This window comes from Brassica napus, chromosome C3 (genome assembly GCF_020379485.1).
Source record: "Brassica napus cultivar Da-Ae chromosome C3, Da-Ae, whole genome shotgun sequence".
In the NCBI taxonomy this organism is placed as follows: domain Eukaryota; kingdom Viridiplantae; phylum Streptophyta; class Magnoliopsida; order Brassicales; family Brassicaceae; genus Brassica; species Brassica napus.
The window spans coordinates 10,914,323-10,940,708 of NC_063446.1; the positions used below are offsets into that span (position 1 = coordinate 10,914,323).

Sequence of the window (26,386 nt, forward strand, 5' to 3'; positions counted from 1 at the left end):
ATTTGGTGAGAGTGTAAAGTTGTTATTCTCATTCACCGTAAAATGTAACTCTTCATTCTGTTTATATACAAAATTGTATATGATTAAATACATCTATACAAACTAACTATTAAACACAGTTAAGTCTCAATATCTCTCACTCTCTTAGGTCGAATTCTTCAAGATGGAAGAAGAAACTTGAAAAAGCATATCATGACATGAGGAGTTTTTGAATGTTTTGGGAGGTAATGGTTTTGTAAACAGAAACAGATGGGCCAGTTGATTTCATGTGATGAGATTAGAAATTAAGCTCTCAACTTTCACAGACTAGATAATAATTAGTCTCAAACGGTTTCGTAGAAGACAGAGTTGGAGGCATAAAAAATGCTTATAATTTGATTTCAAAATTAGCTTAATATAATATACCTATACCATCTTTTAAGTATATGACAGTACGATGAGCTGCTTCTGGATGATGATTGCGAGGTTAAGAAAGATATTGACTTAACTTATGAACATCATAAGTGATGTCTGCTCTTGTGATTGTGAGATAAAATTTTCCCAGTGAGAACTTAGTAGACTATTATTGGATTAGAAAGCAGATCTCCACTCACTGGTACACTGCACTAAGTTGAATCTAGGAATCTATAGGTGTTGCAATTGGTTTGCATCCTAAAAGACTTAACACTTTTCCAACATGTCTAAATCATATTTTCTTTGACAGACTGATATACCTAACTTGACTTGACCAAGATCCGTTAGTTTGAAAGCTTGAGCCAATGTTGTTTTCAACTCCTGGACATATGTATCCTTGTTGATTGCTATTAGAATATCATCGACATAAACCAACAATGTAACAAATATCCCATCAACTTCTTTGACAAAGAAAGTATGTTCGGTCTCGAGTGAGTGAACTCATCTTTCAATAAAACTTCAGAACTTTTTTATTCCACTGCCTTGCTGCATGTTTAAGGCCATTTGAGAAGTTTTCATACTGCATTTAAAGGCAAAATTTCACCGGGAGGAGGTTTATAGCCAAGAGGTGACTGCATATAGTCCGGATTGACACAACTCTGTGATAGTTGTACGGGTTGCAAAGCTTTAGTCCATGATCTGGAAGTACCGGTGATCCAGAACAGATTGGCTAAAATTCTGAATGGATGGATTCATTTTGATGAACTAAAGTTGTGATATCTCCCAAACGTCCATGCTTGTCCAGCCTAGTACTGTTGAAGGGTGTTACAACTTCTGCTACTAGTTATGAAAAAGAGTTTCGTCAGATTCTCCAATTGGTAACACTTAGATGAATCAAATGAACTAAAATAAATAAATGAACATATTTTCATTTGAAGAAATGAATAAATAAAAAAATAAATAATTCATCTAAATACGAGGAAAAGAGAGAAATTTAGTGGAACCTATATGTAATAAAATTGACAAAAAAAAAATTAACATGATTAGTATGGAATTAGAGGAACAAAGAATTCATCATCATTTTTTTTTTCCTAAAATATAGTCACCCAATCGGAGCCAATCTCTGCACTGAGATGAAACTATTGAAACACTGGAAAACCAACAATGTAATTAGAGACGTATTGTTTGGGCTTGACTAGGCCTTTTAAAGACTTTTCACTAAAATTAATTAATTAATTAAGTCGCATTAAACCAAACCCCAGGGAGGAGGGAGAGAAGCCCTAAAAAGGCGTCCGTAACTCGGTCGACGGTCTGAGTGGAATAATCAAAATCTCTCTCTCAATACCAAAATTAAAATATTTTACATTTTTCTTTTTAGGCAAATTCATGGCTGAGATTCGACTTCGTCATCAAACCAAACCATTTCTTAATTGAATACTCGCAAAGTCGGCTCCTTTCTCCTCCTCTGTTCAGATTCAGCTCTTTGGTTTCTTCCTTCCTTTGGATCCGCAAATAAGCCGACATGTTATTCACGAGAGGTGTCTCTTCAAAGTTTCTGAGAAACCGCAGCTTCTCTCAATCTCTTGTCGCTTCTCACCGCCTCCTCGCAATCATCATCCCCGAACAGGGTCACTCTTGTTCCCACTCTACTACTACACACACGAAGGTAACCACTCGCCTTTCTCTCTCTCGACTCTTGATTTGCACATATATGTTTCATTCTGATTTGTTCTGAATTGAGTATTAGAAAAGCTGCAATTTTTTTACTGTGATCTTGACAATCATCACCATGGAGATTAATGAATGACCTTTTATTGAATTAAAAGGTTTTGTCTTTTATATAGTAAATCACCCTAAAGCTAGTGTGTTCTCTTTATAGTTTCTAATAACGGAATTGTCGCACCCAAAGAGTTTTTTTTTTCATATTTCATGGGTCTAATATATAATATGATAGGAAAATGATTAAAAGGGATTCATTTTATCTAAAAGCTTCATTTTGTTTATGTAGAAATTGGTGAACTAACCAATGTGTTATTCTTTTGTGATGTTTTAGTAGGGTTACGTTTGCAGAGGTTCTACTTATTCATTCAAATCTCCCCTTTTTGGTGCTGGTTTTACACATCATCATCATCATCTCTATCACCAGAGCAGCTCAGTTGTTGAGGTTTCATCTTCTTACCTCCCTTATTTTACCACTAGCATTGAATGAATCATCATCTTTAGTTTAGCTTCCTTAGTTACGATCCTCTGTTGTTAAAGTATAATTTAAGTTGCTGTTTTTTTCTCCTTCCCTAGGAGGAGCTTGACCCGTTTTCCCTTGTTGCTGATGAGCTGTCACTTCTTAGTAATAAGTTGAGAGCCATGGTAGTTGCCGAGGTATGTGGCCTTTTCTTTTGTGTCCATTCATTTTCATTTGCTGCTGGATTTGATGTTCTGAAGAAAATTTTGTATATACTTCTGCTATTCAGGTTCCCAAGCTTGCTTCTGCGGCTGAATACTTCTTCAAAAGGGGTGTGGAAGGCAAACAGTTTCGTCCAACTGTAATGACTACTGACAATTCTCTCTTTTATGTTTCCATATCTGTCATCATGTTCTGAAATCATTTTCTCTCATGGTTTCTTAACCAGTTTGATTTTACTACGTTTTTTAGATTTTGCTGTTGATGGCGACTGCTCTGAATGTACGCGTACCAGAAGCCTTGGCTGCTGAATCAGCAGATATAGTCTCATCAGAGTTACGTGTAAGGCAACGGGGTATTGCTGAAATTACCGAAATGATACATGTCAGTAACTAACTATAGGTTTACTCATTAACACTCATTAAAGTCCAGATCCTTTGTTCCTCATTTAGTATCGGTTTGCTCATCTGTAGGTTGCAAGCCTCCTGCACGATGATGTCTTGGATGATGCGGATACAAGGCGTGGTGTTGGTTCTTTAAACTTTGTAATGGGTAACAAGGTACTCACTTGACAGTAACTTCTACCATCCTAGACATGATGAATTTGTTTTTTTTTTTTGTGGCTGTTATGCAGCTTATGCAACAATGAGATATTAATATCATCATGTACTTCATGTTGTAGATATCAGTATTAGCAGGAGACTTTTTGCTCTCTCGGGCTTGTGTGGCTCTTGCTGCTCTGAAAAACACAGAGGTAAGAATTTAGAATCAGTGACATCAATCCCAAGTATTGTTACGTCTTGCAAGATACCCCTCTTCATTGTTTCCCTCTTTTGTAGGTTGTGTCATTACTTGCAACTGTTGTAGAGCATCTTGTTACTGGTGAAACCATGCAAATGACTAGCACAACGGATCAGCGTCATAGGTAAGAATCTTACCTCTCCCTTCATTTTAAAATACAGCCATAAATAGAGAAAGCTACTCTAAGTCTTCTATGCTGCCTAAACAGTAAAGATATATAAAGCTACTCAAGTCTTCTATAATATGATTTTGATACTTCATGCAAATCTGATTAATCTTTCCATGGCTACAGTATGGACTACTACATGCAGAAGACATATTATAAGACGGCATCACTAATCTCAAACAGCTGCAAAGCAGTGGCATTACTCGCTGGACAATCAGCAGAAGTTGCCGTGTTAGCTTTTGAATACGGGAAGAATCTGGTTCGTTCTCATTCTTAAAAATGTTGGCTCCATTGGTCTTGGTCCTAATGTTTGATTAGTTTCTATTTTGAAGGGCTTGGCATTCCAATTGATAGACGATGTTCTCGACTTCACGGGCACATCTGCGTCTCTAGGAAAGGGATCCTTATCAGACATCCGACATGGGATCATAACAGCTCCGATCCTGTTTGCGATGGAGGAGTTTCCACAGCTACGCAAAGTTGTTGGTCAACTTGAAAAAGATCCAACGAATGTTGACATTGTAAGTTTAAAAGAAAAAAGTCTCCTAAACTCTCTAATACGTTTTCAGAGTCACTTATGTTACTTCACATGAAAACAAAACAGGCTTTGGAGTATCTTGGGAAGAGCAATGGGATACAAAGGACCAGAGACTTAGCTATGGAACATGCGAATCTCGCAGCAGCAGCAATTGGGTCTCTACCTGAAACAGACGATGAAGATGTCAAAAGATCGAGGCGGGCACTTGTTGACTTGACACATAGAGTCATCACCAGAAACAAGTGAGGATAAAGAATATCTCGACAATATACAGCAAACATCGCTCATAACATGATGAGAATGTTTCAATTTCATTACATTCCATTTGTAGGATTTTGTGTTTGTACAACTCGTTTCACAAAATAATTTGTTGTTGGATTTCATTATAAACAACATACAAGGAAAAAATAGAGAAAGTCTGGTTAAGGTCTGGTGTTGTAACAGACTAGCCGTTTTAAATCACATTCAGAAGCTGAAGCATACCGTCCGTACTAGTATACAGGAGACTCAGTACAGTGATTCGTTCAAATATTTGGGAGGATCTTTGTTGAGTTAACAGTGAACAAAAAGTCAAAAACAAAAGTGATTTAAGCTTTTTAATAACGGTCTTTAAGGATCATTCTCATTTTTTGTTATGTTCTTGATAATATAGAAACACAATAGTACGCTATCCAGATTTGATGACAGAGGATCTTGGAGAACTACTGATGCAATTTTGAAGGGGGACAAAGTTGTAAACATGAGATTCTCTACAGTCTTTCATATACAAAAACCGCAACTCTGTAGGATGTAGCACAAAGAAAGTAACAAACACCAAGAAGCTAAAGCTCCTAAGATCTCACGAAGAGAATCATGCCTTTTACTTAGTGTTGAGATCCATCAGAATCTTGGGATGTGTTTGAAACATCTGTAGCGGTTTGACCATGAACGGATTCAAACCCTTTGGCAAAGACAGTTGCGAGAGCAGTCAGCACCTGAAAGACATTGGGAAGGCTTGATTTGAGGTTGTCCAGTGTCATTCTCTTACTGACCTCAACCGAGTTCAAGTACTTGGTTTTCTCAACGTCCACTCGTTTTCTCAAGGCTTCAATCTTGGCTTGTTTGATTAGCAACGGATGCTTAGAGCCTAAACTTGTTGAGTTTGCGTCCTCTTCCATTGCTGACATTCCCTCAAGCCTTCTTTCCATCTCAGCTAGTGAGATTAGCTCTTTCTCCAGCCTCTTCTCAAGTTTATTCCATTTCCTCCGCAGGTTGTATTCCTCAGTTTGTTGGTTAATGACAGATTTGATTGCCGTCAGAAAGCTTTTAATGGCCTCTGAGGTTACCTATATAACCGAATACAGTTGTATTTGAATATATTAAAGAGATGGAGCCAAGAACAAGAAAAATACATATAAGTTGCAAGTGATATAGGAACCTGATCAGGGAGCTTTTCAAAGACAAGCTGCCATTCTTTGCAGAGCTTACGAGCAGCAACAGGCAAGCTGGTTCTTTGGTTGTCTTCCTTTGAGAGGCGGTCAGTAAGTTGGATCCACGTGCAGAGTGTTTTCACGTACTCTCGCTGAGAATTTACTAACTTGCAGAAACTATTGTACCAGCTAGTAACCTCGGTCTCTAGTTGATTAACCGCCTGGCGTTTGTATTCCGAACTAAGATCTATACTCGGGTAATCTGGAAGATGGTTCAGTTGCTGAGATATATGAACTTGGACTTGATGGCACTTGAGCATTGTCTTCCACATATGTGCAAGTCTGTGTGTATTAAAGACCAAATGAGAGAAGCTATACAAGTAATGGTCAGCAAAAGAGTGGTTATGGAGTTTACCCGGAAGTTAAAGCAACGAGCTGCGGATACAGCTCCTCATTGATTAAGTTCAGCACACATGAGCATGTCTCAGTTATGGAGTCTTCTAGACGCTGGAACTCGGATTCCAAACTCTCCAAAGACAAGCGAGTCTTCTCTATCTTGCTCAAATCATAGGCTTCCCCATCTTGCTTCTGCAGTAACGCAGACTTCCTCTCATGCTCCACTTTGGCAATTTCTTTGTTCTGATCAGAGAATAAGACTTAGCATCTCATTTTTGTAAAAACTAACACTGAAAGAGTCTGGATTAGCTCTCTCTTACTCTGACTAGCTGGTAAAGTTTCTTCTCAGCTGTGTATAGCTTCTCAAGTGTGCTGCAGTGAGCTCCAGGCCTGCAGGGCTCAACAGTACCGCTTGTTGTAGCATCTTTGCCCATCTGAAGAGACTTTGAGGACCAGCTCCATGACAATGCACTGAATACCTTTGCAGAGCTGCTTCTTTTCCCTGCACCAACCACATAAGTATTATAATCAGCATCTGTGGTTGGCCTCAACATTTAAAAAAACATGACAATTTAGATGACAGTTGAGAAGCAATAAGAGACTTACTTCTTGTTTCTTGATACCTGAACGGATCAACACTATCCCTGCTGTTGATGTCTACTATCACAGCTATCTCCTTCTCGCAGCCAGATGCTTTAAGAAAGTAATCATCCAACTCCCTGATGATCCCTTCTAAGGTCCTCCTGATCCTACAATCAGCGTTCTCCAGATCTTTACCATAGCAGCTTGTCATCGATGAGTTGTCGTCCATAACTTCTTCCAGCTTAAACGTCAGACGCCGTGGCTTCTTCACTTCAGACCCACCACCAGCTTCTATTCGCTGAACACTTAAACCAAGTGCTTCTTGTTGCTCATCTTCTTCCTCAAACTCAGTCTTCGTCTCTGCCCAGTTCTCCTCTTCAGCTTGCTGAAACTTCTGTTTCTTCTTCAGGTCAGTTTGTGTACCTACATCATCACCATTTGGATGGCTATCCAGCTCCAGTGACTCAAACGGGTTCCACAAGTTCCAAGAGTTCGGCAATGGAGGTGGAGGTGTTGCAACACTTCCATCAACATTACCATCAATCTCTGCAGCACCCTCTTCTTCCTCATCAGCCTCAGGCTTTCTCAAATCCGGGCTAAAAGGAGGAGGAGGTGGTGGCGGAGGCAAGGTAGGAGGATGAGGTGGAGAAGGAGGCAATGTAGGAGGTGGAGAAGGAAAACTTAAGCCATAACTAGTGTTCTCAAGCTCCAAGGACTCAGACTCAGTGAACTGCCTGAGAGTGACACCAGTGTTCCTCAAAGCTCTAAGATAAGCCAATTGAGCATCTGCAAAATCTCCCCTGAACACTAATAACTTCTTCATTAGCCTCTTTCTCTGCCTACAAACTAACACCTTTTCTTCATTGTCAATGCTTGAAGCAGCACACCCCATCTCTTCCCCACAACCAAAAGTCTTCTCCTTTCACTCACTCTATGAATCAGAGAATGTCGAAGTTAGCTCCTTTGTTTACAAACGATTCAACCAAAAGGTCTAAGCTTTTCAATCTATAGATTCATCAGTGAACACAAAGTGCTCTCCTTTTTATATTTTTGTTTTTGTGGGTCGTCACTTGCATAAAAAGAGATTACAGCTAATTAAGATCTCAAAATGTGCTTTAGAGAACATACCAACGAAGCTCCGCGAGTGATTTATCTCCAAAAAAGGAAGCTCCTTTCTTTCATTTCACTTTTCCCTTCAACGCCATTTCTCTGAAGAAAGCAAGTTCGAGGAGATAATCTGTAGAGGAAGAAGGTAAAAGAAGAGACTTTGATCCGCGGAAACAGCAGTTTCGACAAAAGGTCAAAGCTTGGTCCAAAGCTCAGAAACAGTAAGAAAAACGATGCAATTTTAGAAACCAAACAAAGAGAGAGAGAGAGTGAGTGTGAAGAAATTAATTTGGCATGAATATTTTATATGTTCTTAGCAGAGATGGATACTGACATGGAACCTGGTACAAATGACTATTTGCTGTATAAAAAATACTTTATTTTCTCATTTTGTACTAAGTGAACAATTAATTGTTTATCCCACAAAAATCATTTTTTTAAAAAAAGAAAAGAAAGTACATCCATTAAAGTGACCAAACATGATCAAAGGCAAAGATTAAGTTGGGGGAGCTTAAACAGCAAACTAACTTAAACAAGAAGGAACTGTTTTGAGCCTCCTAAGCTTACTCTTTTCTGGTATAACTATTGTTTTTTTAATTTGTGTTCCCATGTCTTTAGGGTCATCAGTGACGTTCATAAAGTGCTGAGATGTAAGTAAAGATAAAACACTAATTCATAAATCAATTTTGTACTATTATCACTCATTCTGATTGTTCTATACATTTTCCCGTAATTCTAAGAAATCTGTGAAAAATGATTTTATTTCTAAATATCTTTTCTCTTGCATTCCAAAACTTTTTTCAAATTTTCTTTTTGCATGCTTTCTACTTGTTATCCAGTCACATACATAAAGTGTTGAAATGCAAAGAGAAAACATGATGGAGGAACAAATTGTATTTAACTACTACTAGGATAAGATAACTTCAATAAAATTGTGGTCCTCCAAAGTCCAAATTCACATGTAAACATTAAGGGTATCAAGTAATTGTTTATTTTCTTCCTTGTTAGAAAGGTATATTCGCCTTTATATATACAATAAAGAGAAAAAAAAACTTTTGTTTATCCAAAAAGGTTTGGAGTTCGCAACTATTTGTACAAGTAAAAGTTGAGAAAAAGAAAGAGGAAAAGAGACAAAGGTGACAAGATTACACTTAGGCAGATAGAAAGAGAGATATAGACTAGAGAGCATCCTAAGAGATTGACTATACAATGACAGTATATGACTAAGACAACCAAAAACCGCACTATACATAATTGAATAATATCCAAAAGCAGTATTACTTGGTCACAAAGTTGATGGCTTTGTGTTCATGGCTTGTGATGAAATTGAAGGGTATCTTAATCATCAAGTTTGGTTTTGATAAAATCACATATAGAAAACTATTGTCAGTTAGATATATGATCAGTTTTAGTAAAGAGAGTGCTTCAATCTCACTTAAGGATTCGATAGAATACAGTACATATGAAAAACAAATGATGTATTCATTTACATCTCATTACTAATAGTTGATTTCACATATGCGTGTATATAGTTCTAAGCAGGCAAAGATATAAAATGATAAAGGGTTTAAACCACAACGGTTCATTGAGCATTCTCATGGATTTTTTTACATTGTTATAAATTCTTCAACCATAACAAACCAAAACTAAAAATTAGTATATGAAACTCAGGTAAAGCTCGGTTCATTGGGCAATCACTCTTAGTTTTCATCACCATAACATTAAATGGCACAAAGAAAAACACTTGCAATAGACGCAATCTACTCTTTTTAGATTTCAGGCATCGATCTTGAGTAGCGAATTGAGTGAAGTGCTGTTGAATTTCTGAGCAAAGCCTCGAATGACAAGCACTATAACATCTCGGAGATGGCGTGAATGCACCACCATGTCTACTGCATTCTCACTATCTACAACAACCCTCAGCCTTCTCTGGTCATTACGAAATGTCTCCACCTGGTTACATGCATCATAAAAATGATAAAAAAAACTTATGAGACAATTTGAAAAATGTTAAGAGTCCAGAGAATGTGGTCACAGACACACTTACATGGAAAGGAGGAACATAGCTTCCACGAACTTCAGTACTTGAGAAAGACGTTTTTGAGCCTGGTTTCACAACCTTTATTCTCTTCCTGTTCATTTCTAGCATCCGTCTCTCGAGGTTTCCATCTCCCACAATCTGCAATATCATTAGCACTTTCACCCTTCAGAAAACCCACAATTGGATGAACAAAAAAATCAACTATGTGAGTGCCAAATACAGACCTTTTTTGGATAAGGGTCCTTGTCACACAGCACCTGATTCCATAAGATCAAAAGAAGTAAACTGAATATGTATAGTATTGCTTTTATAGGAAAAGTCGTGAAGTTGATTAAACTAAACGCAGAGTTAATCTTACCTCAAACTTCACTAAACCAGTTTCTAGTTTCAGCTTCACTTCCTTATAAAGATCAGGTTCTGCAAATTAAACATCAGCGTGAACCCCATTGCTTTTAGAGAAAAGAACAGTCGTGGTAGAGGCAACAGAGAGACTTAGTGACTATAGATAACAACAAAGGATGACAATATTCATGACAACGGTGATGGTGAGTATGATGATGACTGAAGATCTTACCAACAGCAACAGGTTCTGTTGATGCAGAAACTGGGTGACCTTCAACACCATCTTCTCGTATGGGTGTATATACAACCACAAGTCTGTATCCGACATCATCCACATTAGCTTCATACATCCTTCCTGTCTCACCTACCAAAATTAACAGAAATTAATCAATTCCCTAGATGAAAAATGATTGAAACTTCCCCAGGTATTTGGATACAAGAGAACTGAGAATTGAAAAGCTTTACTATTTGACATGAAGGAAATAACTCAAGTTTTGTGTGTACCTGGAATTGAGATGAGATCAGGACTTCCAACCATTGATCTAAGCCACTGGATTTTACTCTTACCTTCTTTACCACCAAAATAATTGCCTCTAAGAGCGTATAAATTGGTGTGGAAACCTCCTCCTTCAATCTCCAGCTTCTCTATCCTAGGGAAACCTGAATAAGCAGATACAAAATTAGTCACAAGTTCACTTCATTAGAGATATATGCGATGGCAGATGAAATGCATAGAAACCTGGAGAGATTGGACCAGTCTCGGCATATGCTGGTTCACTAGACCTTCCAAACACATCATGTACTACACATTCACATTTGAGACATCTGCCAATATCTTCAAACCGCACTTTGTATGAACACGAAATTTCTGAAGAGAGTGCTTCATACGACATCTCATCCCCTGATTCCAGTGAGCGGAACCTGTCACAACCAATGTTATGTGAATTCAAATACATAAACAGTTTCTGAGAAAGGTTTTTGTGACGTCATTTATATAAAGCTAGAAGCCAAGGATGTCAGATAATTAAGTTCAACACATGAAAACGCGTTTTCCATATGATTGGATATAGAGGCATCGATGGTAGCCAAATCCGAACATGTTCAACTTATAGCACTGAAAATTTCATAGTTCCAGTAACTCCGAAATGTCATAGTGAAAATATTCAGACAGGGATAAAAGCTCAGAAGTGATGCAATATACCATTGGTATTCAATAGCTCCTTTGTACTTGCTCCAAACAAGTTGTTGGATTTCAGTCTTTGGGATCACTTGGACGGCTGTGAGAACATCACCCTGTACAGCCTTTCCACTGAACGCAAGCATCTCTACTCTTGGAACCTCTGTATTAGGAACGGAAGTGTAAGAATTTTGTTGCAAAATAACCCACAAAGAAACCCAAAAAGGAAGAAAACAAAAAGGATAACATAATAACACAATAATAAAAAAAAATGACATGAAGTTTTGCTAGTTTTCAAGAAACCTGGGAGGATAATTTCAGTTGGCTCAGACATCTTCTGCTTTCCCACAGCAGAATCTGAACGAACAGGTGTGTACCTGCAAAATAAGTTGAATAAGTTCTAAGATTCAAGTCCGCATACAAAAGTTGAAACCATAATGGAGCCAGGGATCACTATTAATACTTCAAAAACAAGAAACATCAATATCTATGGATAAGAACCACTGCCAGTTATTCAGAAAAAAAAAATAAAGGGCTCAGACCCGTTATCACATGCCTAAGACATTTTTTTTCCCGGATGAGAGACAAAACGAAAACATTCAAAGTGTACAACCGAAAAATAAGCCATTAATACATGTATGTTAAGGAATATATCAAAGCAATGGATGCTTGTCAAAGCTGCAAGGAGAAATGACTGTGGAAACATACCCGAACAATATGCGGCAATTGTAATCTGACTCAGTCACTTCATAAGTCTTGGAGTTAGCCCCAGCAATAACATCAATGGTTCCATCATTATCTCTGTACCAACTGAAGAGACTTTCACCTTCATGGCCGCCAAAGTACTCTCCTTCTCCAGAATAAGCATCCGAAAAAAGTTTCTCCACACGAACATTAAATACTTCCGGATCAGCTGCAACATTATTCACTTTATTACGTCAGGAAACATAGTTTTTTTAACACATCAGCTAAACCAATGGCCTTAAACAAATTGAAAGTTGATAAGTTAAGGAAAAACTTCAATCAAAAAGGTGACATTATGAAAGTAATGTTTAACATAATAAACTAGATTGATGTGGACAATGATTTTTCAGTTATTGGTAACTAAAATGTTCTTTCTGATTAGTATAATAGCTAGCAAGATAATATAAAGCGTGACAATGTCAGCACCTGGAGTAACAGGAGAGTTTGTTATCGAAACAACTGGCTTCCCACTCCTCCCATCTACGCGAGTAGGAATCCAGTATAGGACTAGATAAGCCCCCACATCTTCAAGTGATGGAGTATACTTTCTGCAAGAGAAAATCGGATCACTCACACTTATCCAAAAGAAGAGAAATCTGAACTCTGAACACATTTTTGGGAAATTTGTTTCTCTTACAATGTTCTAGAACAAGCAATGACCTCTTCACCGGCATAGGATATTTCCGTGAGTGCAGATCCATGCAACTTTTCCTTAGTTCTATACCAGATGTACTCTCCATCACCTTCATGCCCTCCGAAATAAATTTTATGAGGTACAATCTCCTGGTTCTCATGGCAGTCAGGAATTAAAAGCTCCAACCCCATAGGATTTGCTGTTTACAAGGAAAAAAAGGAGCCAAGATAAGTACATGTACAAAACTCAAGTTACAGTGTACACTTTTTAACTTAAAAGGACATTCTACAAAAACTATAGTACATGATTGACATTCTTTCATTTTTTGAAAGACAGCTCACCTGGAGATATGCTATCAGACCTGATACTCCTAGGACTCCCTTCTGTTCCATCTTCACGAACAGGAGTGTAAACAATTTCAATGCTTTCCCCGACATCCTCCAGGGATAGATCCAAAAACTCTGTTCATGGACCATATTGATTAATCTGAAGCACATTAGTAAAGGGGGAAGCAAGAAATCTGAAACGAAAGGTATATAATGGATCAAGAATTACCATCATTACTCAATAGTTCCTTAACACCATTACGTTTCACCCTTAACCATTCAAGAGAGCAATTTCCCTTTACCCTGCGTTGCAAAAGGTAAATTTAGTTGTGGAATTTTCCATCCAACAATCACATACATTTTAATTTTAAGACAGTATGAAGTTTACCCTCCAGTATATGATGCAACAAAGCTCAAACGTTGCCCTTCAATCATTGATCCAAGAAACTCCAGCGACTGACAGGTTGGATGACCTGCGGAGAGATGAGTTTAAGAGATATATATCATCTTACTTACACCACTCATCTACTCGTTAATGAAATTTAGTACCCCTTCAGATACTGCAAAGCTTGTAACATATAGGGAGAGAATACTATACCGGCTACAATTGGTCCAGTTATATCAGAAATAACTGTTGGTCCACGAGCCCAGTCATCTCTCACAGGTTCATAAGAAACCGAAATGAAGAATCCGATATCATCTACTGACAGCAGATATGACGAAGTAGTAGCACCCTTTATTTCGCTTGGAGTACCACCATCTGAATTAGTCTGCAGAAATTTTACATAAGTTTAAGAGCTACTGGTTAATTCAATGCCATGCAGATGTATCGCCAATATAAGGAAGAAAGTGTTCCTTTTGTGTTCCCAAATATCATAAAAGTTAAAAATTTGGTAAGAAGGTCAATACCCGGAACCACTGGAAAACAGATGCTCCTTCTTCACCACCCCAATATTCTTTTTCTGCAGATAGCACTGTTGTTCCTTCAACAGCAGCTCCAACAATTTGAAGATACACCGCTCTTGGGTTTCCTAATGACCAACAAAACCACATATAGTAAGTAGGAAGAAAAATGAATAAAAGAAGTATTCATGTTCCTCTTGGTTGCATGCCCTACTCTACTTCAAGTCATCTGTGACTCTCAAGTCTATAGTTATAAATAGGATTTCTGCATCTAGATTCTAGATCATGATCACTTTCGGGAAGTTTGCTAAACTAGTAAGACAACAACAAGACAATCATTACCTGGACGAACACGTTCCTGGCACATGCAAGTTCTTGCCTCTCCCGCAATCCCGTCGTCCCTCACAGGAATACATTGAAATGAAATGAATCTACCAATAGCTTCTTTAGTAATCGTATACTGAAGAAGCCCAGAGGCTCCAGGTATCAATGTACCAGGGTGATCACTTTCAGTCTGCGCCCAAAGAAGTAAAGAGCAATACTTTTTTTTGGCAACTATTTTTTTTCTTTTATGAATCATACTGGATTAACAAACTTTTTAAGGAAATAATATGAAGAGCTAGAACGATACCTTATGATAATGCCATTCGTATATGCTTTTACCTTCATGCCCTCCTATATATCCATAGGATGCTGTCAATATTCCACCCTCGATATTGTCTCCAGTAATTGACAAGAAATTCAAGCTGGGGGGAAGGGCTGCGAGTTGTTAAAATCAAAGTTATTAGAACCAATTTTTCATTCCAGGTCAAAGACTACAAATTGATCACCTAAACACAATACTTAGAGCATGAAAATACTTGTAACTAGAAAGGTAGGACTTAATATCGAGAAAAAAGTTATAGCTCATGAATAAACAATATAAGAAACTAACAGACGATAATTTACGATATATATTATACAGTTATTCCCTTTCACAGCAAATTTGATTTCATTGAGTTCTACTTTTTTTTTTCTGATCATGCTTCTCAACTCAAAGCTGCATTGTAATGAAATAAGAAAAAAAATGTGTATAACAATTTCAACAAAAACCACAAGACAGGCGACATTTATGACATTTTTCATTCACAAGATACGCCAGATTGCATTCACCACCAATATATCCAAGGAAAATACAAGAATACAAAAAAAAAATAACTTACTCTCAACTGCTCTTTCAGATATTACATACACTGATTCACCGCATTCACCATCAGGTGCCATTGGAGTGTACTTTGAAACTATATAATAGCCCACTGCCCCCAAGGGTATACGGAATGACTGGGAAAAAAGCAACATTAACAACATATATAAAAATCTTACCAAATTTTGTTCGATGAGCATTATGCATTGACATACCTTTGCCACTTTTGGTGTGCTCAATTCTTCAAGATTATTGCCTTCTTCCAGGACAGAGCAACTTGATTTGAACCATTGCACTCTGCTTGAGCCTTCGGTTCCTCCAGTAACAGTACCTGTTACAGTGAGCTTACTATTCTCCCTCAGGTCCCCAACTATCTTAACATCTTTCACTTTTGGGGGCGCTGCAGTTACAATAAAAACAACCAAAATGAGCCAAAAGTGAGGAGAAAAAGTCTAGCAAGTCCGAATTTGCAGTTATGATTTACAAAAGCGTTTCATACCCATTAATGCACTAGAAATATAGGCTAGTTAGCAACAGTCAATAAATTATGTTATCAGCAATATAATCCTCCATAAAAAGAAATTTACATTCTGCAAAATCTTAGCATACCTGGCTTGACTACACTGGATAAAGTTGACAATGGCTCCCCTTCTAGACCTGAAATTTTCTAGGATACGTCAGAATGGTTACGGCCTAACCCTCAATAACTTGAGGCTTTCGTCTAAGTAAGAACCTGATGGGGGGAAAAAGGAAAGAGAACCAACCCTCGAAATTTGCAGGTATGTACACAAATGTGACATGTCTTCCAACATCTTCCTGGGTCAATGTATACTCAGATGTTCCAGCCAATATCAACGACAAATCTCTGCGATAAACAATTTCAGCAAAAAAGGATCCAGCTTTATAAAACTGACAGAGGAAGGTGTAGAATGCTTTAAGCAAACAATGATAAAAAATGAAAAAGACGCTAAAGATCCTGCAGTGGCAACACAGTCAAACACTCATGAAGGTCCACATGCTACTTTCCATATCCACGAGGAATGAAACAAACGAGATAATCGACCTATTATAGAGCAAAAAAACAAATATCTACGTGTATAGTTACCCAGTCTCATTGTTCTTCCGTAACCACTGGAACTTGCTAGGACCTTCCTTGCCTCCAAAATAATCTCCAATCCCCTTTAAGACGCAGCCTTCAACAGCATCTCCAATAATTCGAACATTACTTACAGATGGAGGAGCTGCCACCAGGATTCGTAGTTAGTAAACCCAAGATTCAGAAAATTTAACAGACGGCAGGCATTTGATAAACAGACAAATAACAATCATCATACTACATGAAGCAGTTTTAGCATGCAAGAAAATGCATTTGAGATAATTTAACTAGGACATATACAAGTCCATAGGAAAGATGAGATAAATAAGATTCTTGCAAACAGAAACAACTACAATGAGAATCTACTATAAAAAACAAGCAACCACAGAGACCTTTCATCGTTAGTAAAAAAAAATGAAAGAGATGAAAGCAAAGCAACACAAATCACAACATTTTTCACATATTGTGACAAAGAAAAGATACTATCTGTGTAGAAGCTTTTCCATTTACCTGCTTTTACGAACTCTGTGTATTTGTACTGAGGCTCTCCTCTTGCATTTTCTTCAGTGACTGGTGTGTACATGAAGACCATACTTGATCCCACATCATCTAGAGATAACCTATATTCCTCATCCTCAGCTCCATCAATCACCATAGGGCTCCCATTCCACTTTCTCCTCAACCAACTGTTTCAAAGATAAATTAATCATGCCTTTTAAATCTAATCATAAGTCTTACCAAGAAACTGGAATACACAATTTTTTCGATAGCGGCATGTAACAGAAGGGGAAAGCGGCAAACATGACCCACCTGGTAATACACCTCCCAGGTGTCCCACCACACCATGCAACCACTGCTTGTCCTTTGAGAATATTTCCCTCAACTAGTTCCCCATGTAGTTCAAGGCTCACAACTTTTGGTATTCCTTTCCCTGCACAGCGCTTCACTGTGTTATTTTCTACAGGACGCCAATACAAGAATATGTGCAAGACAGATATTGCCAAACAATGGAAAACTTCCATTTGGCCTATTGTATTACTGAAGAAGCATACCTCGTAGAACTGGTGAAGATATGGCAAATATGGATGGATATTCAATCTCTCCAATAATAGGAGTACATTCAATCTTAAGAATTTTCCCAATGTCTTCATGTTTTGGCCAATAGACCTATAGTTCATTACCGAAAGAATTAGGAAACAGAATCTTTTAGCACACATGCCAATGGAAGTATGGCAAGGAAGTTTTACCTCATTAGTTGCATCAGGAATAGGGACAAAATTAGAAAGAGATCTGTCTGCCTTAGACCATTGATATCTCAGGACTAATTCTGACTCGGTACTTTCCTGAACAATACCAAAGTGAGACTGACAGGGAGATTCTTCAGAAGGTCGGTCAACAGATGCTTCTTTGATAATACAACCAGAAGGCAACGTATCTTGCCACTTCTCAACCAAGAAGCGAAATGTCGATTCTGTTCACAAGTAGTTGCATGAATTAACATTTAAAAATGATTATATTCTAATATGGAGGTCATCAAGTTATGAGCTACCATCAAGCCACAATGAAAGATTCTAAAACTCGAATAACTGATTTGGTACCTGCTGCGAGCTCAGACTTGCAGAACTCCCAACCATCTCTGAGGCAGAGAGCTGTTTGTGGAGGATAACGCTTTGCAATTGCCACTTCCTCACGAGAGAGATCTAAAGAAAATTTCAAGGCCAGAATAGACCTTGTTAACACAAAAAAAGGAACAAATACTATTCCCACAATTCTAAGAAAGCCTACTTTTCTTAAGCTTCATCCAGATTAGCAAAAACAATTAAAACAACCCATTAGCTGAGTGTTTATATTCATTTGTCTAACAGTTCCTACCTCTTCTCACATACTACTGCTAAGATATCACTCGCCAGTGCATATGATGAGTTAAAACTTAGACTTGCCAGTCATCTTTCTCACGAAAGGATCAGACTTACGCAAACTACAGGTTATAGATATTATACAAAAGAGTACCTCTGTCATTGAATTTCTTCAAGGAGGGACCTACAAGTAGTATGGATGCTGCTTCCAAATGAGGAATCTTCAGCAATGGATTTTCCTCAACCCGCAGATGCTGTAATAGAGAAAACACAAACTAAATTTACAAACTGCTTATTTGTATATATCAATGGAATAAAATATTCATCCATAACGCCATTACAACAATAATAAGTACTCAAACTGGGCCATTTCAGAACCTTGCCATTTACACAGTGAACTGTGATAAAACTGATTCATAGGAGAAAAATTCCCACTGACCAGTTAAACAAGAAATGGTCAAAAATATATACTTAGAGAAATAAAGAGAGAAACCTCAAGAACTGGTAGATATGGAAAGTCCTTCAGAGTTGTTATTTTGTTCTTACTTGCTGCCAGGACCTGAGAAAAGTCTCTCTGAGATGTCTAAGAAACTATGAATTGTAAAAATGTATTGTAGACAACCTCAATTATGAAACAGAAGATGTACCTGAAGCCGGGGCTGGCTTGCCATTGCAAGTGACTTTAATTTGTTTTGAGCAACAGAGAGAAACTAGCATGGGAACAAGAAAGAAAATAGTCGGAAAAAGTCAGTGCATTTATGAAGGGCAAAAGTTTGCTTATTGCCATATTATATGAATATAAGACTTTGTCCATTTCTATAGATCACCTCTAAGTTCGGAAGTTGAGGCAGACTAGCGAGTGAAGTTATCTGATTTCCAGCAAGATAAAGTTGCTGCCCAAGTAATACAAGATTTAAAATACTCGTCAGAAAACACTCGTGTATAAATAACTAAAGACATAATGGGAGAGAAAGAAACCTGCAGCATTTTGCAATTCTCTAGTGGTTCAAATCCGGGCCCTTTGAAATCATTAAAGCTCAAATCTAGAACCTGAGATTAAAGGAAGAAATAGGATCACATCTGGTGTGTGTGTGTATATATTTGTTGAAAACTAAGAAGCCTTAGGAAATGAATTTACTGACCTTGACTCGATTCAGTATCTCAATACCTTCCAGCTCAGACAGGAGGTTGTCTCTTAGATAGACAAACTGGTAAGAAGTAGAAGTAGAGGAAATTAAAATAATCTTCCCTACTCTTATTCAAATCCAAGATTGGCATATCTACGCAACCATTTCTGTCCCAAAACGTTGCACTAGAAGTAGAACACTGTGAAATATGAGGTTTACCTCTAAGTTTGGAGACAAGTGTAGCCCACCGGAGGTTAGACTGCGAATCCTGTGGCCTCTGAGATCCAATCTCTTAAGAAATTAAAGACATCCATCAATTAGTAACAACACAAGTGTCATAACTCATAAGCAATGTCAAGAATTGAACCTCTTGTATGAAAATATAGTAAGTACAAAGAGGAAAGTGAGTCCTAACCATATCATCACCAGCTTTAACCTCCACCTTTGGAAGAATAATGAGCCGTGAATCGCGGCTATCCGGGGTAGCTGTCTTCTTCCGTCCAGAGACGTTGGAACTCCGGTCAAGAGGTGTTGATAACGACTTTGATCTCATACCACTAGAAACAGAAGGTGATGATCCCGCGGAGGGAGAAGAAACCTTAGAAACTGTCCTCCCACTTGAGAGAGTAGAATGCGCTCTTCCACTACTGTCAACTGATGAAGATGGAGCTCTTTTTGAAGACACAGAGACACTCATTGCTGGTCTAGCAGAAGACTCTGGCTTACTTAAACCAGACTTTGTCGAGCTCCGGCTACCTGGCGATACCGGGATAGATTTTTTATTCTCGGGAAGGCTTGGTCTAGACACAGTCTTAGCAGAAAGAGAGCTCCTCTTCAGTTCCGGAAGTGACCGCCTCACAGGATCAGTAACTGAGGCAGTAGTAGTACTCGTACGTTTTGGCAGAGCCTTAGTGGAACCAGTTGGCTTCTCCGTTACTCCTCCAGTGCTGTTTCTCCTGATTGTGACAGGGGTAGAGCTTGAGACTCGTAAGGAAGAAGAAGCGGTTGGCTTTATAAGATTCGAACTAATAACTGCTTTCTTTCTAGTAGTAGCAGCTCTGCTTGAGACCAAAGACGCTGCGGAAACACTCTCTGGACTTCTGCTTCCATCAGCTGCAGCTGCATTGCCCTCTTTGGTTGCCTCTACGGTGATTTCAATAGCTTCTTCCTCAGCTTTAGATGCTACTTCCTCCATTGTGAAATCAATCGAAACTTATAGCAGAAATAAAAGAAAAATCCTGCAAAATCAGAAGAGACGCATGATCATCAAAGGTGAGAGACTTTTTTTTATATATAGAGACATGACAAGAGACTTGTGTTTTTTTTTTCATTACACAAATCAACTTCTAGTTTCATCGGCCGAGTCCATAAGAAATGTCTGCACACAGCCGAATCGAACCCGGGTCCTCTTAACAGATTGTATCGACTCAAGAACACAAACAACCTAGTTTCTGACTTCTTCTAGCTACACTGTCGGTTACTTACTACAACTTTTGGTCATTTTGTGAACAACCAATCAGCAAAAAAAACAACAATAATTTATATAAATTAAAAAAAAAAACAAAAAAATATTGGGAGATTTTTGTGAGTGAGAAACAGCAGGAAAGTTCATGGTCTCGAAATTAAAATATTTTCAAAAAAAGTTTCTTTATTCAAACAAATGAACAGAAGAGGAAGAAAAATAATAATACTTACGGCACTAAATAACGAAGCAGGCAGTATAATCAAAACCCCATTTTTCACCGGTGAGTGTTGGAGCTCCGGCGACTATTCCGGCCGTCTGAAACGTAGGAGACAGACTAATTTTTAAGGCGGAAACGGATAAATGTAGATCTGGAGACGAAGCAGATAGAACGTAGCGCTCCTCACTGAGTTTTTTTTTTTATTTAGTTGGGAGCTTTTTCGAGTGGAATAAAGAGAAAGGTTAAAAGCGATTAAATTTGAGAGAAAGCGTGCTAGAGAGAAAACAGTTGGAGAGAGAGAGAGAGAGAGAGAGAGAGAGAAAGAGATGAAGAACAGTAACAGTGTAGCAGAAGAGTGTGTTTATGTTTTAACAAGAATCCAAAATATACACACCCTCTTATTTATCTTTGTTTTCGTAATTTACCCTATTGTTTTGTAAAGTTTTATCCAAGTACCCCTACAATTTTTATTTCGTTTCAAAATTATTAGAAGTGACCCTTTTTTTCCTCTTGTCCCGTAATGAAATTAGTGTTCGGTTGTGTGAAAAATTATTTTTGTGCTGCATTACTCTTTACAAATTTAGTCGGTGAAAGTGTACATGGTATATTAGCGAGACGATTGTGGATAATAACTAAATTGTAGGGACTAAAATGAAAAGTAAATTTAAAAAGACATTAGAGAACAACTGGTGAGAGAGAAAAGCTTGAAAATTATACAATTAAAATTTGGCGGAAACCGTAAAAGCGGAGTAAATGGCAAGTGGACGTTTTTCGAAAACTGATGTGTTTGGGCTCAAAGGGTCAAAAATAACACAAATGTATACTATTCCTTTTTTTGCTTGTATTCTTATCCGAAATTATTACTCCTAAATATTCTTCAATTAAAATTCTAAATAAGCTCCACCCAATAATGTTAATGTCACTATCTTAAAATAAAATATCTTTCAAAGTGTTCAAAATAATTGCAATCCACCTGTTCAGTAATCTAACCATTAAATATAAATATAATCAATCCTCTACCAAAATTTTAAAAGGTTTGTTCATAATATTTCTAGGAAAAAAAAGATCAGACTGTAAATTCGTTGCGAAACGGCTTACCAACCGAGTCAAGAGTTCGACAGGTCCGACCAACCAGGTCTTTAATTGTAGTAATGGTCATTTAGTTTCGGGCTTCAGTTTTTTTTTTTTTTTTTTTTTGGTTCGGTTTAGTTTGAAAATTATAGTTCGGGTTGGTTAATAGTAATACATATGATAAACGTATTTCCTGATAAGTGTCAGTTAATTAATTTCAGTCAATCGGTCCGATTGCTTAAAATGTAGGTCACTTCAAATTTGTCTCGTTAAGGAGTCATCTACCGTAATGAGATTCAAATTCAATTTCAGATTAATAAACTTTGCCATTTTCATTTCGGTAAAAAACTTCGGTTAATTCGGTTAATATGTTAGAAAAAAACTTTGGTTCAATTCGGTTTGGTTCGATTATGATGGCACATTAAAAACTCGGGTGGGGATAATATTATCCAGAAGAAGGATACATATAGATCTGAAAACCAAACGAGTACTACAAAAAAACTGATTAGCGAAGAATCTCGTTTTCGAGTCGTCCCGAAGCAAAGGAGATTCCGCGGCAAATCAGATTACCAAATCGAAAACTGAGATCAGGATCAGAAGAAGAGAGAGAGATCTTCTATGGCGGATTCGAACGCAGAGAGGCCGCTTCGAAAAATCTCAACCGCTTTCAAAGAACTAGCAGCCACGGTGAGCTCGCCGAGTCCTGAAGTCCCCGTGGCGCAGTTCTCTCAAGCTTGCTCTCTGGTCTCGCCTCTATTTGGTTGCCTCGGGATCGCCTTCAAGTTCGCCGAGATGGACTATGTCGCCAAGGTAACGTTGAGAAAGACTTAAAAGAAATAATGTAGCATTTGAGTAGATCACAAAAATATGTAGTTTCGAAATAAATATTTTGTGATAGAAATGTAGAGTAGTTGTGAAATGTTGGAATCTATGTTCTGAATTGTACAAAAAAAAAAGGATTGTATCATTGTATGTAGTGTGTGTTTGTCTGAAGGCTTTTAGCTTCATGAAAATGACGACAGGTTGAAGATCTTGCGAAGGCGTCGAGCTCAGTATCGACATTAGTTGTAATGATGGACAAAGATATCGAAGCAAACTGTGTAAGGAAAGCTGGTAGTCATACTAGAAACCTCCTGAGGGTGAAGCGTGGTCTTGACATGGTCAGGGCTCTCTTTGTAGAGATTATAGCTTCCGAGTAAGTGTTTTATCTTCTTCATTCTCTTTTGTGAGTCTCTATTCAAAGTCTAAGTTAGGTCATTCAGATATAAGGTCATTGAAGTGAATAGAAACTGTTGTCCTGTTGTAGTTTTTCTTTCTATTTGGTCAAGACTCAAGGGAAAGAAATTTTCAATGTGTTTGTCGGTGATACTTGCAGAGGTGATAATTCTCTAAAGGATCCAGCATCCAAGTCTTATGCTCAAGTGTTTGCTCCACACCATGGATGGGCTATAAGGAAAGCTGTTGCTCTTGGGATGTACGCTCTTCCCACTAGGTCTCAGCTACTTACCATGCTCAATGAGGAAGGTTAGTGCATCAACTCCATTCATTCATATTCTTGTAATGCAGTCCATACTTACTCTTTGTCAAATCCGGTTTTCAAGATCATCAACTTTGGAAATAGTAATAGAAATCTCTTTCGAGATTGATGTTGGCTTATGCAGTAGACACATTATGGTTCACTTTGGAGTGGGAATGTGTTAGCTTTCTATATGCTTAGCTTGGTTTGAGATTTCATTTAGTTTATAGTGATTGCTTACATGTCCAATTAATCAATTTTTTTTTTATAACTCTCTCGTATGTTTATGAATCTTTACAGAAGCGGAGGCTAAGATACAAATGCAAAGCTATGTCAATGCATCAGCTCCAGTAATCGCGTATCTTGATAATCTCTTCCTCTCCAAGCAACTTGGTATCGATTGGTGAACAACCCTGAAGAGTTATTATTATTATCGTTCTTTAACAGTGTCGCATAAAATAACCAATATGGTTCTATCAACTCATGTAATGACTTCACAAGGACCAAACCAGAGCTATTTGAAAATTGAAACCATTATGAATAAATCTGTGCTATCTCTAGTTTTATTAATCTGTGGAATTTCATTCTCATCTTCTGGCAAGAACACCACTTGCAATGTATTAATGTGATACAAAGAAATGTTCATTAATATGTAATGGTATCATTGGTATGCTCTAAAGAACTCAGTTAATGTCCTGATGACATGACAACAAGTTTGCTAGCTTCTTCTTTAGATCTGTTGCAATCTCAGGATTTGATAGGAACATATCCAGCGATTGAACCACTCCCTTTCTCTCAATCTCTCTGAAAGCTGATGCCACACCTCTCGTGATCACATCTCGACAGGCTATGTCATAAGCATCTACAAGATGAAGTAAGAACTCAAGTAAAGAGTGAGTGATGTGTGGATACTGAGGTATCGACCATAACATCAAGAGCACAGCAGGTTCAACATTCATAATGCTATCCATTCTTTCGTCAAAGAAGAGCCAGTCATAAAACAGAGCTAGCTTAACACGTCCTTCGACGTACTGGTTTTGCCTGCACAGTTCAAGAAACCAACCTATAACAGCCCATCTTGGCATGATCTCTGACCGGATGATCTCGTTAGTTGGGTGAACAGCACAGCAGATGAACCGGACTATGTCGATCAGAACTGTTTCTTTTTCAGGACCCAAGAGAAACTTCTTCAAGAACCATACCTGATGCCGCTTATGGCTTCCAAGCTTCACATTCCCAAGCAAAAACCTTAACTGGGTTTCCATCTCTGGAGTTATCCGGAGAAGGAAGTATCTACTTGAAGTCTTCGACTGGTAAATCTTTGAAACGTCAGAGCACACCAGATCATTCCATATCTCTTTAAATTCGGAGATGTGAACCAGGTCTTGTAATAACCGGACAAGGTCCCTTCCAATCTTCAAACTCAAATTCAGCTGTTCTTTAAACATTTTGACACAGAATTTGATCTCTAGTCTCTTCACGTTTTCCAGCTTCGGTATCCCTGAGACCCTACAATGATCCGCTAATAAGCGAAGGAAACTGTAGAGAGCACTAGTCAAGACCAAGGGCGCATCTTCAAGCAAGCAATCCCATTTGTCAAGAAACAAGCTCACCAGTTCAAAGCAAAGCCAAACATTCTGCTCCCCATAATCCCCACTTCCAATGCGTCTCAGTAGAGAAACAAGCAAATCCTCCAGTCCCACACTCGAAACATCAACCATCTCCTTTGTTAACCAAAGCAGCTGAACCTTAGCTGCGTCAACAAGTTTACCGTAGAGTTCAACAACGGTTCCAACAAGCAAACTAGTGAAAAACGCATACCCATCAGTGACGAGAGCATGTAAGTGCTTGATGTGGGTTTTAGAGGAACCAGAATCGCATAACGCGGCATAAAGTATGGCTCTACTGAGCTCAATAAACTCCTGCGGGTCTGGGATATCCTGAGAGAATGGTGGCTGCAACTTCGGCTCTAGACTCTCGAAGGCTTGACGCAGTGACAGTTCAAGTTGGTTCTCTACTTCGTGTAAGGACGCAACGAAAGGCTTTCCCTTTTCCATTATCCAATTTGGAAGGATTCAGCGACTCAATGTGGCTAAAGACTTAGACAAGAACGCATAATTGAGAAGACTCCACTAACTCTGAAATAGAAAAGGAAGAAACTTTATAACCTTGGAAACAGAACCAAGTCTCTAGATTTCATTCGGGCATTTCGTCATACACCTGGTGGACGCGATATGACCTACACGGATAACACTGGTCCAAGTACTTAAGAGTGACTACTCAATGAAAGAGAGCGACCCGAGAGTGCAAAGAACATCGAACTCGTGATTGACAAGGTACTTATTACATAGCCCAATAAAAATACTGTTTAGTTTACCCCTCGAGGCAAAGGACCAGATGTTTGTATTGAGTATATAAAACGTTATGTAGCCAGCTATTTTTTTCTCTCTATATAGTGGTAATCTAAATTTTTATGTCATGAGGATGGCCAAATGAATTGCAGTAATTGTGGTTTATTTTGAAGAACAATTCATTAGAGATCACCGCTCCTAAATATAAGATGTTTTAGGTAAAACACGTTTATTAAAAAATTAATTTTTATCTAAAAAATATTATTAATACTATAAATTAAAAACTATTCAATCAATTACAAAATATTAATATTAAATTTGATTGGTTACACAGATTTTGATAAAGTTAAAGTTACCTAAAAATATAAAAACATCTTACCTATTGAAACATAAAATTTCTTCTAAACATCTTACATTTCGGAACAGATGAAATAGCATTTTTATAACATATGTAACCCGAAGTCTAAATCGAATCCAAACAAAAATATCCGATTTGTACATAGTTCTAAATGTAAGAATGAGTCTCGTAGAAAGGAAAAAAACATAT

The 26,386-nt window shown here is 37.9% G+C and overlaps 5 protein-coding genes across 6 annotated transcripts; 2 read left to right on the forward strand and 3 right to left on the reverse strand.

Moving 5' to 3' along the window:
- Window positions 1-1,666: 1,666 nt before the first annotated feature.
- Window positions 1,667-4,758, forward strand: LOC106406335 (solanesyl diphosphate synthase 3, chloroplastic/mitochondrial). 2 transcript variants are annotated; one of them, XM_013846965.3, is made up of 11 exons: window positions 1,667-2,059; window positions 2,450-2,557; window positions 2,689-2,769; window positions 2,862-2,933; window positions 3,044-3,175; window positions 3,265-3,351; window positions 3,474-3,545; window positions 3,631-3,716; window positions 3,885-4,017; window positions 4,091-4,279; window positions 4,363-4,758. In XM_013846965.3, the coding sequence occupies exons 1-11, from the start codon at window positions 1,916-1,918 to the stop codon at window positions 4,540-4,542; spliced, it is 1,284 nt and encodes a 427-aa protein (XP_013702419.2). In that variant the 5' UTR covers window positions 1,667-1,915; the 3' UTR covers window positions 4,543-4,758. The 2 variants fall into 2 exon arrangements, with proteins under 2 accessions (XP_013702419.2, XP_013702420.1); XM_013846966.3 differs by having other exon boundaries at window positions 1,682-2,059; window positions 2,447-2,557.
- A 231-nt stretch (window positions 4,759-4,989) lies between these two features.
- BNAC03G19060D (nitrate regulatory gene2 protein) lies at window positions 4,990-8,220 on the reverse strand. Its single transcript, XM_048752480.1, has 6 exons — window positions 7,812-8,220; window positions 6,708-7,616; window positions 6,422-6,603; window positions 6,121-6,344; window positions 5,714-6,047; window positions 4,990-5,621 (listed from the first exon to the last, which is right to left on the reverse strand). Exons 2-6 carry the CDS (start codon window positions 7,573-7,575, stop codon window positions 5,160-5,162), a joined length of 2,070 nt encoding a protein of 689 aa, XP_048608437.1. The 5' UTR covers window positions 7,576-7,616; window positions 7,812-8,220; the 3' UTR covers window positions 4,990-5,159.
- A 1,121-nt stretch (window positions 8,221-9,341) lies between these two features.
- LOC106405697 (187-kDa microtubule-associated protein AIR9) lies at window positions 9,342-21,230 on the reverse strand. The gene is made up of 38 exons (XM_013846226.3): window positions 20,915-21,230; window positions 19,635-20,457; window positions 19,439-19,510; window positions 19,235-19,300; window positions 19,071-19,142; window positions 18,920-18,985; window positions 18,740-18,802; window positions 18,586-18,651; window positions 18,247-18,346; window positions 17,835-17,936; window positions 17,484-17,707; window positions 17,289-17,403; window positions 17,047-17,167; window positions 16,747-16,922; window positions 16,246-16,381; window positions 15,905-16,005; window positions 15,750-15,797; window positions 15,356-15,540; window positions 15,160-15,277; window positions 14,589-14,716; window positions 14,300-14,471; window positions 13,964-14,085; window positions 13,653-13,824; window positions 13,443-13,527; window positions 13,284-13,357; window positions 13,070-13,189; window positions 12,732-12,927; window positions 12,521-12,642; window positions 12,059-12,263; window positions 11,654-11,727; window positions 11,375-11,513; window positions 10,913-11,094; window positions 10,678-10,833; window positions 10,406-10,537; window positions 10,190-10,248; window positions 10,056-10,088; window positions 9,838-9,969; window positions 9,342-9,743 (listed from the first exon to the last, which is right to left on the reverse strand). The coding sequence occupies exons 2-38, from the start codon at window positions 20,412-20,414 to the stop codon at window positions 9,567-9,569; spliced, it is 5,091 nt and encodes a 1,696-aa protein (XP_013701680.1). The 5' UTR covers window positions 20,415-20,457; window positions 20,915-21,230; the 3' UTR covers window positions 9,342-9,566.
- Window positions 21,231-22,467: 1,237 nt separating this feature from the next.
- On the forward strand, window positions 22,468-24,058 carry LOC106402341 (accelerated cell death 11). The gene is made up of 4 exons (XM_048752482.1): window positions 22,468-22,782; window positions 22,995-23,167; window positions 23,348-23,496; window positions 23,789-24,058. Exons 1-4 carry the CDS (start codon window positions 22,591-22,593, stop codon window positions 23,893-23,895), a joined length of 621 nt encoding a protein of 206 aa, XP_048608439.1. The 5' UTR covers window positions 22,468-22,590; the 3' UTR covers window positions 23,896-24,058.
- LOC106402340 (integrator complex subunit 3-like) lies at window positions 24,047-26,175 on the reverse strand. Its single transcript, XM_048752481.1, has 2 exons — window positions 25,310-26,175; window positions 24,047-25,241 (listed from the first exon to the last, which is right to left on the reverse strand). Exons 1-2 carry the CDS (start codon window positions 25,377-25,379, stop codon window positions 24,172-24,174), a joined length of 1,140 nt encoding a protein of 379 aa, XP_048608438.1. The 5' UTR covers window positions 25,380-26,175; the 3' UTR covers window positions 24,047-24,171.
- Between the last annotated feature and the right edge of the window lie 211 nt (window positions 26,176-26,386).

Coding starts and splice junctions, on each gene's coding strand:
- BNAC03G19060D (XM_048752480.1), bottom strand. CDS start 7,575: ATGGGGTGTGCTGCTTCAAGCATTGACAATGAAGAAAAGGTGTTAGTT. Junction 6,604..6,707: donor CAGGTATCAAGAAACAAGAA/GTAAGTCTCTTA, acceptor TGGTTGGTGCAG/GGAAAAGAAGCAGCTCTGCA. Junction 6,048..6,120: donor CTCGTTGCTTTAACTTCCGG/GTAAACTCCATA, acceptor TAATACACACAG/ACTTGCACATATGTGGAAGA.
- LOC106405697 (XM_013846226.3), bottom strand. CDS start 20,414: ATGGAGGAAGTAGCATCTAAAGCTGAGGAAGAAGCTATTGAAATCACC. Junction 10,249..10,405: donor AACAGAACCTGTTGCTGTTG/GTAAGATCTTCA, acceptor TTTAATTTGCAG/AACCTGATCTTTATAAGGAA. Junction 9,970..10,055: donor AGGACCCTTATCCAAAAAAG/GTCTGTATTTGG, acceptor ATGATATTGCAG/ATTGTGGGAGATGGAAACCT.
- LOC106402340 (XM_048752481.1), bottom strand. CDS start 25,379: ATGCCGCGTTATGCGATTCTGGTTCCTCTAAAACCCACATCAAGCACT. Junction 25,242..25,309: donor CATGCTCTCGTCACTGATGG/GTATGCGTTTTT, acceptor TTGTTGACGCAG/CTAAGGTTCAGCTGCTTTGG.
- LOC106402341 (XM_048752482.1), top strand. CDS start 22,591: ATGGCGGATTCGAACGCAGAGAGGCCGCTTCGAAAAATCTCAACCGCT. Junction 23,168..23,347: donor GTAGAGATTATAGCTTCCGA/GTAAGTGTTTTA, acceptor TGATACTTGCAG/AGGTGATAATTCTCTAAAGG. Junction 23,497..23,788: donor TACCATGCTCAATGAGGAAG/GTTAGTGCATCA, acceptor GAATCTTTACAG/AAGCGGAGGCTAAGATACAA.
- LOC106406335 (XM_013846965.3), top strand. CDS start 1,916: ATGTTATTCACGAGAGGTGTCTCTTCAAAGTTTCTGAGAAACCGCAGC. Junction 2,770..2,861: donor GAGCCATGGTAGTTGCCGAG/GTATGTGGCCTT, acceptor TCTGCTATTCAG/GTTCCCAAGCTTGCTTCTGC. Junction 3,176..3,264: donor AAATTACCGAAATGATACAT/GTCAGTAACTAA, acceptor GCTCATCTGTAG/GTTGCAAGCCTCCTGCACGA.